We start from the raw sequence: 9885 nt of genomic DNA, 5'->3' as shown, positions 1-9885 counted from the left end.
TCTTATTATATCTATAATATTGGATCTATGACTTTCTTATTTATTGGCTAAAAAATGATGTACAAAAGTTAATACCTAGATCTGACACACACACACACACACACACACACACACACACACACACACTACATAAACCAAAGTGAACAAATAAAATATGCAAGTTTTTGAAAACTGCTCCACTGTATCCATTTTACACAATCTCTCAAAAGACTGGAAATCATCCTCTTATTAGACCACCTTAAATAGGACTCTCCAAGATAGCACTAGGCCAACCACCAAAAACTGGGTATAATGATCTTCCATATTAGGAAGTTCCAGGTATTTCTCTTTCTTTCAACCCAGAAGACTCCCAGGGCAACTTGTGGCAGAAAAAAAAGTACGATGGGGACATCTTAGGACTGAAGGAGAGTATTGCATCAATTACTTATTTTTTATTTTCGGTGGAGTCAGCTTGTCTGAATTATAATAGCTTGTCAAAGCTGAACTGTAGTCTTTTAAAAAAATGTTGCAATGTTGTTTGTGATGCCCAATAGTAGTAGGAAATTATAATTTTATCATAAAAATGACATCTTGCTTGCAAAAACTAAGCTCAGGGCTAGTTCACACCAAGCGAGAAGCAGATGCAGAGCAGGGCAGGTACAGAATGGATCAAAACTGCGTCCAATGTATTCTAATGGTATTTTGGCCTCTAGTTCACACCAGAGCATTCAGTTCCAGAGCATGTGGAAAAACTGCAGCATGTCCTATTTTTTCTCCTCTGGAGTGCACCAAAACCGCATGTAAATGCCCTGGAACGCACTGAAAGTCCATTTTAGGTTTAAAAAAAAAAAAACAGATTGCAAAGCGTGCAGAAACTCATGCAGTTCTGATCTGCATTTGGTGTGAACAAGCCCTCAGTGTCCTTAATGTGTGCAACCAGTTTGTTTTTCAGAAGTTATACCAGACCACCCTCTGCTCTTCTGTCACCACAAGGGTAAAGCTGCCCATACACCTTGCAATCAATCGGCCCAAACTTTTTGTCCAATGATCGAACCGACATAAGATTTTCGTACAGCGGCCCCATCCTGCCCCGATTATCCCAAGGTTCAATCAGCCAGTAGTGAAAAAAAATACCTGGGCGAATTGCGGTAATCGACTGTACGGATTTTCGTTTGCGCATTAGCAGTGTTAATCGTACGAATTTTGACATACGGAAACGTCACCAACCTTGTCAAATCGTACAATTGACAAAAGTCGATCGATTGTACAGTATTTGTGGTTGTACACTGCCCATCAACCTTACGAATATCGGACAAAAACGCGATCGCATATACGAAAATCGGCCGATAATCGTAGGGTGTATGGGCACCTTTAGTCTGCACCTTTTATAGAAAGAGGCACTGGGTGCTACTGACTCTGCCCCGCCCCATCCCAATTCCACCTACATTTTGAGATCACTAATGCCCGTCAAAGCACTATAGACAGGCACATTTTATTATTAGAAAAATGTTGAATGCATGATCAGAAGGAGCTTTAAAGATATCACTTGTCTGCACATTTTACTTCTTTGTCAGAATTACTAAACAACCACAAAGCTCTACTGGGAGATGTATCCCAATATCCTGACTTTTCAGTGACCAGATCCTCTTCCTGAATCTCTTCTCTCTGCACTATTCCACTACAGATGGACAATATGGGCAGCCTGCAACTGTTCCAAGGAAATTTATAGCACTGAATGGCAAGTAAACTGCATAAGATTTATAGCATGATGTACTAGGGATGCACCAAAATGGAATTTGGAGAGCGAAATTGAAAATAAAAAATTTGTTAGACCAAACCGACATTTTTTTCCAACCTTTTTATAAAAAAATTGTAAATCATTTTTTTTTCTGTATTTACTTTACTGTCGGGGGCTCTGGGGAAATATCAGGGGTCTAAACAGACCCCTGATATTTCCCTTTTAAAATAAAAAAAAAGTCCTCAATCTCTTTCTGCAGGCCCTGTTATGAATGAACGTGAAACCTCTATAATGAGTGTTTCTGTTCAATCAAAAATTGAGGATATAGTATGAGTTACACTGTCCACAATCATGAGTGAACAGGAAGTGATGTAGATCACTTTCCATGCATTCATAACTGGGAAACAGTATGCACACTATGTCCAGTTATTTACAAACAAACACTCAACGATCAGCTGATCGGTGAGTGTTTGTATACCGCTCTGCATGCTGAATAGGCTGTCACAGGAGGCCATGCAGGCAGTGGGATAGGAGAGCAGCGCCTTCTGCGACAGATCATAGCGCTCTCCTCCACTCACTGCTCTCCATCCTGACTTAGAAGGCGGAGCCGGGAGGTTTGAGAGTAGAGCCCCGCCTCCTGTAAGATGACAGCTGTCCCCTCCCCTCACTGCTCGGCATCCTGACAGCTGTCACCACCCGCTCCGCCTCCTGAAAGCTTCCCTCCTCCCCGCTGGGCGCTGGATCAGAAGGCACACAGACTAGTGCCCAGCAGGGAGGAGAGAAGCTAGGGATACACTGAATTTTCGGCCTTCATGGTATTTTCAGCAACTTGAAAAAAGAAAAATTTTCAGGCCGAAATGTTTCGGCGGCTGAAATTTCGGTGCATCCCTAATGATTACAAATTGGCTTTTCATTTCCCATGACTCCTCTTAGTAGGTATTACAGCTTTCCTTTTTTTGAGTCTATACCTTCTATATTGCTGTAAACAAATATTTGGTCAATCTGGAGACATGTTTAGCATAGTTACAGTAGCTGTGCTGTTGCAGCTCTGACTTTCAGTACGAACCTTCATTGTTGAAACTAGCAATAGGACTGTTTTAGGCTATTCTCAGAAATCCAGCATTATTTGTATATGTATTATAAAACACTGAACATGAACTAAATTACAAAATAAAAGAGTGCAAAAAGATTTAATATGGTTGTTAAAAATACCAGCTTACCTTAGCATAATTTCCACAGTATACCATGTAATTTAGCTGTCCATTTTCCATAATGTCATCAAATGGCATTTTTGGGTGAAAAATATCAACCACAATGATCTCCTCTTTAATGTCCACGTCCAACTCTGGAGGACCAAGAATTCCTAAAAAAAGACAACATTAAGGTTACCTTATACAGGGTAGTCACCATATAATGTAAATGGTTCAACATAAAACAGAAGTCACCAACTTGCGCAACTAGATCAATTGTTTATGGACTGTATATTAATAGCCTTAAAGGAGCTCCAGTTATACTGATAGTTAATCCAGAGAAGATGCCCTGAAGCCTGGCTAGTTGGATAGGGAAACATCCATGGAACAGCACTGTAAAGAAAACCATAAAACCTGGTGTATATCTAAATGCACTATAAAAGTAACTGTTTAATACAAGTTAAAAGTAATGCGCTTGCAGGATATTTAAAAACATCTCCTGTAACACATCAGATGAAAGTCCGATCTCAGCTGCTGGTCCAACATTGTTTTCAGGATGGAAGGCACATGGAGACAGCAGAGTCCATTCCAGAGAGTTTCCAGATCACCTATGCTGGAAGACACAGATCTGATCCAATGGCTGAGCAGTGATGTAGTTGGTTCTCCTCAAGGTGGGATCACAGCTGCTAAGTACTTACAGGTCATCAGGTGTCAGACGTTGCTAGGCAACGCGTTTTAGAGTTTCTTTGTAAAGAGGCTTTCTCCATTAGCCTTCCATCCTGAAATCAATAGGAAACTATTGGGCGGAGCTAGCTGTCACTGCTAGCTCCGCACAATCGTTTTCCATTTACTTTTTAAAAACTTTTTAAACTATTTTTCTGTTCCGCTCGGTCCCTCTGAGGGACCAAGCAGAACAGCCGAGCTGAATGCCGCTCAGCGGCATTCTGCAATTCACTCACTGCTGTTCGGCATCTATAAGAATAGACCGAACAGCAGTGAGTAACCTGCCGGAGGGTCGGCTCAGCCGATCCAGATGTTGGACCGGCTGAGTCGAACTCCTTCTGCACTTTGGGTCAGCTGAACATGTTCGGCCGACCCAAAGCCATGTGAAGCAAGCGGATGTACGGCTGATTTCAGCCGATGTACGGCTGAAATCAGCCGTACCAGCCTGAAGTGAATAGCCGAACAGTGTTCGGCTCACTTCACTTGGGGTCGGTTGTTCACTCGGCTGCCCTCGGCAGCTTAGTGAATAGACCCGTAAATTTTTGTTGTTAGCAACTAAATTTAGTTGCGAACGAAATTCTCTGTTTACATCTTGCTGTGGCAGACGGCTAGATTCCTCAGCTGGCAGGTGAATTAACACAATGGGGGCAGACACAATCACCGCTGCTCAATTTGATACAAGTGATCTAATTAGATCACTTGTACTAAATGAGCAGCGGCACCACAATGTACATTCAGCTCTGCTTGTCCGGAGCCGGGCTAAATGTACATAAAAACTACTCGCCCGGCGCCCGAAACTGCATGTCACGGGCGATAGGAATTCCACACCCCTGATCTATCTATCCTGCCAAAGCTTTTATATCTCTATCCAACCAACGGTCACCTTCCTGTACCCAGCCTGTGACTGAACAGTAAAAGAGAACAGACTAATGAGGTTATCGCTCTGATCTCCTATTAGCATGTTCCTTGTAGCACATGTGGATGCAGGACAAATGACTGGCCCCAACTGCTGCCCTTCTCTCTCCCAATTGGGGCGCTGCAGCACAGGGATTTACAGGAGGCTAAGATCAAGTCAAATCTAGGTATTTCTAATAGTTGCATTTAAAATACATTAACAAATCTTTAATACATAACTGCATTCACTGTTTTTTTCTTAATATCGGCCTGGAGTTCGACTTTCATATGATCTAAAATACTGATGTATGCAGAATACCGACATAAAACCGATCATACAATCTTATTATGATGATTCAATCTGCCAGATCATTATCAAGCTGTTTATATTGCATAGTTTAAAAACTGAAGTAAAAGAATAAGAAAAAAATAAGAGTATAATAAACACATTTTGCTGGTTTAATAGTCACTTACCTACACTGCTTAAGCTGAACTCTATAGTTGCGGGTTCGCTTGTTTTAGATCCAACCAAAGCTTTTACTCTTACTTTATAATAGTTCAAAGGATCAAATATCTCATGGGAAAGGTCACAGTAGTGATGTGAAATATTCTGGCAAGCCTCAATAACCATCCAGTTCATTTCTCTGAAAAATCATTTCACAATAAAATATAAAATAAAACAAATTTAACAATTATAGTAATCATCATAATTTCTTTCTGAATCGATATTTTTAAAAAGCTGTGTACTAAAGTACTAAAAAAACAAGGCCTAGCACACAGAGGTAAAGCAAATAGTCCGATGGATTTGTTTCGTTACCATTATGTCTTACTTGCCAAATGTTTTATATTTCTATTACTTAGAAGGTAAAACCATCAGGCCCATATTATCTAAAAGACCATGTAGGTCTGGGAACATGACAAAACTAAATGCATATGCCTCCCTGGCTCATAAGGGAACAAATAAGAGAAGACCATTGTTTATATACACCCCAATTGTGCCCTTCAGTAGAGGTTACATGACCAAGAGCCTAAACCTTTAGACATGTGGTTAGCACTGAAGGGAACTTCCAGTAGTATTGTACCAAGGAAAGTGAAGTTACATTTACTGTTTTTTATTGCTTACTGTGAACTGGCCTTACTCCTAGTGAACAATTGCACTCCACTGGAAAAATCCAACCTAGCCAATGTATTTATTTATTTTTAGCCAAAGATGATCAGCCAGGGATGTTTGCTTACTTTTAGAAGAAACTATTTTGGATCAATATCACAGCTCCTAAGGTCTATGGACATGTATATTCTGCAGTTAAAACACAAGTATATAATAGGTAATTAACAATACTTACACTTTGTCTAATAGATCTACATCAAAATAAGCAGTCATTTCCATTCTATTGTAGTCCCAGCGTAAGCTTGTATTAAAATTATAGGAATTAACCGTTAAATTGAAAGGTGTTTGAACTGTAGAGAGCAAAAAAACAAAAAAACAACATTCAAATTAGTAACGTGTATATTTTTAAGTGTAAAGCATCATTAGTTATGTGGTTTAGGTAGTGCTTTATAATACCCAAGTGTAAGTAATGTTTTAAAGGGAGCCTTTGGAACATGACGAGTGGCAGTATAACATCATACAGTCATCAAACATGGCTATACAGTGGTACCTCGGTTCATGAACTTAATTCGTTCCGCGATTCTGGTCGCGAACCGATTTGGTTGTGAACCGAATCAAACTGTGATCACACCACGATCTCGACTAGAGGAAGCCATGACCATGTGACAGAGCAAATGGCTGCGATTGTGTTCGTCACACGAAGTGGAGTTAGCGAATGGAGGCAAAATTTTGCCGAACTTCCTGTTCGTGAACCAAATTGTTCGCGAACAGAAGCGTTCGTGAACCGAGGTACCGCTGTATAAGTAGCAACCATAATGTGGCACTATCACGCTACATAGTCAGCAGATTGAAGCAGAATGGGGATTTAGCCAAAGTAGCATATTTGGCTCCCCCTATCACTTGGATTGACATTGATAGAGATTGCAAAAGAAACAAAGAAGCAGCCCAATTTGCACTTGTACTGAGAGAGTCAACCCTGTTGGACACCAACCGCTTACAAATTGCATTCCCCTTGTGAAGTAACAGACTGGTGTACAGCTTTAACCAATATCACCCTGGTTTACCTCTTGAACACTTCATTTGCACATTCACCAGGCCTTAGGCTCCTGCCCAGGTTGCCGTATGAATGATCTGGCTCTGTCCATATATCCGAAACACAGGCATAAACACAGAAATCTGTGCCAAATGATGCTGCCCCCCCCCTGTAGACTTTGCAGGCCGTTGATGCACTGTAGTAACTGAATCCATATTTACGAGAGCTAAATGTTGCTATGTTTTTAAAGACTTTCCCTATGGCCCACATATCGGGCCCCATTCATACAGGAGCAGTTTAATGTGCATTGTTCAGACTTTGGCAGCTACCACGTGGTACGAAACGGATCGGCCCGCAAAATAGTCCAAGTGAGATTTTTTGATGGATTACGCACGTTCGCAGCTATAGTAATAACCGCAAATGAGCGGAATCTGTGGAGATGAAAGATTTTAGCGTTTGCATGCCCCGCTGTCTTCCGCACAAAAACGGGAAACGCAAACGCTATATGTGAATGGAGCCTTAGAGAAATGTTTTCCTGGATAATTACTATGCATCAAATAAAAGTCTTACAGACACACAAACCTTGGAACAAAGAATTACTTTAAAAAAAAGAAATGAAACTTATTACATAAGCTTTTCTCCACAAAGAATATGCCCAGAGAGCTAACACTTTCCATTATCCTTTCTCAAAGAAGAATTTAATTAAAAGGAGATCTATGAGGTGAGTCATTTCCACTCATCCTTATAGTTAGAGCCGATCTGTGACAAAGAAGTTGTCACAGGTCGGCTCTATCGCTTGGGAAGTGAGCAGAAACATGCACCGATCCACTCACTTCGCCATCGTCTCCCTGGAGTGAGCGGTAGCTGTCAGTCACCGCTCCCCACAGGGATTCCCCCCTCCCCTTTCTGATCCTCCAGCATTGAGTGGAGGAACGAACTGGGGAGGGGGCGGGCACAGATGGCTTTGCCTCTAGATAGGCCGAGCCAGGTGTCACTCACGCAGCTGGGTAGATCTCAACAGCATTGTAGGGATCCGTCCTGACTGCAGCACTCTCAGTATATTGCGGGCAATAGCTTGCTATATACCGAGCTTTGTGTCATGGGAGGAGGTTAGTATATGTCCTCCCGTGACCCTTACCCCATAATTCTCTTTTAAAATAATAGAGAATGCCTTTGAAACTAGCAACTGAGACAACACATAGGCGGAATATGTCTTATTTACATAGTGTATACAGTGCAGCAATCAGGACTAGATGTACAATATAGTGTATAGAGTGCAGCAGTAAGGACTCTAATGTACAAAACTACATTTAAAGTGCAGAATTCAGGCCTATGTAATGTACAACACAGCATAAAAAGTACAGCTGTCAGGACTGTACAACGCAACGATCGCACGTTACAGTGTGACAGGTGCATTGAATTGCCATTCATTTGAATGGCACCCCAAACGCATTTCCTGGCTACAATGCAATCAACTGCATTGACATTGGGCTGCAGTGCGGTTGAAAAAAGTAGTGCATGCAACACAACACACTTGCCACACCCACGCACAGTAGGTGCAATGCGTGGTGCCGTGTGTTAATCACACGGCACGGTATAGGTGTGAACTGGCCCAGAATGAACCCTTATTGTCCCCACATTGTATAAATACTATGTGGCACATATCGCGTTTTTTTTCTTTACAGGCCACAGGGAACCAGGAGATGGAGCTGCAGGAGGGGACTGACACCCTAGCATTATGGACATCCTCCTGTAATGCTGGGGGCGGGAAGACAACTAGTTGTCACTGGTCGTTACCCAGCGGTCCTAGCAACCAATGACTGCAGAGGAGGAGGACCCCAACATCATTGGCTGCTAGGACACCAGCAAACATAGCAATCAATAGCTGAAGAGAAACGCAGTCTGAACATGGACAGAACACTGTCCTGCGCTGAGCTACAGCTTGCGGTGAATTCATTGGACTTGGAGGCTGGCGTATCCACTTTCAGCCAGCCATAGACGAGCACTGGTTGGCGATCAGTCTGTGTCCGGACAATGTCGTCAAATGCCCAGGTCTGGTATAGAGTATAACAGTCGGGACAGGATGTAACATACAACACAGCATATGGAGTGAATGATCAGGACTATGTAACACACAACATAACACGTAAGAGTGCAGCGGCCAGAACTACGTGATGTAAAGCGGTCAGAGTGCAAGGATCAAAAGATCTTTCAAAGAGGGCCATTAGGGGTCCTTTCAGGTCTTTTAAATATTTTTCTCCCAAGCTAATGAGACATATTTTAGACTGAATGGCAATATAGTTTAACATTCTATATTAAACATTGTCCAATAATTTGCAAAGATTTACTGCACTGGGATTCTTGCTGGTACACTATAACTGAACTATTAGTGCCCATTCACACTGGGCGTTTAATCGCGCGATATTGCGCATATTTGCAGCGCGATATCGCAAGAAGTCGCTGTCCAATGATTTTCAATGGAGCTGTTCTATTGTACAGCTCCATGTCGCCCGTCGCTGTTTTGCGCGTCGCTTGTGCAGGACCCTTTTTCCCGCGGACGTCACGCACTTTTTCTATTTTTGCATGCAGCCCGACGAAGACGGTTGCGCGATCATCGCCCGAACAGCCACACTATCCCGGCCGCGCGAGGTAAGTGTCGCTTAGTGTGAATGGGGCCTTAGGCAGATGGCAGAAAATCAACACTACCCAGCGGCTGACAGGTAGAAGAAGCATGCACATACAAAAGGATGCCATGTTCTCTATATAACACAAGTGCTCAGCAGAGTCCCGGTGAGTGAGTGCTTGCACTTACCATTCGGCTAGCTATTGGCAAATCCACAGCAAACATGCTAGTGACACCACTAACTTACAGGCAGCCTTACTGAGCCCCTTTGCTGACCAAACTGCCTGTAATCCCTCTTGGTGGCCCCAATGCATGATTTTCATGTCCTCTTGGTGTGCAATCACTCTCTGGCCATGGTTCCCAATGTGGCCCACTCTGGGTCTGGTCTGGTCTGCTTGATCCACCACCTGTTGGGCACCTGAACATGTTGCAGAATGGCAGCAGGGTGCCAGACACTGAAATATACAATACTGTCAGGCGTAGTTATATCCACCCGACAGTACAACAAGTACTACATGGGTGTGTGTTATCAGATAAGGGGGTTACCATTCACTTCCACTGCACTGGCCACCAATGTTGGGGTTAACTCACTGCAAG

The 9885-nt window shown here is 42.6% G+C and overlaps 1 protein-coding gene across 1 annotated transcript in view; it reads right to left on the bottom strand.

Moving 5' to 3' along the window:
- IFNGR1 (interferon gamma receptor 1) overlaps positions 1 to 9885 on the bottom strand; it is a 37338-nt gene that overhangs the window by 2268 nt on the left and 25185 nt on the right. Inside the window, exons 2-4 of the mRNA XM_018566349.1 lie at positions 5868 to 5982; positions 4999 to 5168; positions 2938 to 3080 (exon numbers count right to left, since the gene is read on the bottom strand). Of these exons, the coding sequence (XP_018421851.1) occupies positions 2938 to 3080; positions 4999 to 5168; positions 5868 to 5982 (428 nt within the window). The remainder of the gene's footprint in view (positions 1 to 2937; positions 3081 to 4998; positions 5169 to 5867; positions 5983 to 9885) is intronic.

This window comes from Nanorana parkeri, unplaced genomic scaffold (genome assembly GCF_000935625.1).
Source record: "Nanorana parkeri isolate BGI_ZX_2015 unplaced genomic scaffold, ASM93562v1 scaffold940, whole genome shotgun sequence".
Classification (NCBI taxonomy): domain Eukaryota; kingdom Metazoa; phylum Chordata; class Amphibia; order Anura; family Dicroglossidae; genus Nanorana; species Nanorana parkeri.
The sequence above is the reverse complement of the archived record's forward strand: the minus strand, read 5'-3'. Positions and strand labels throughout refer to the sequence as shown.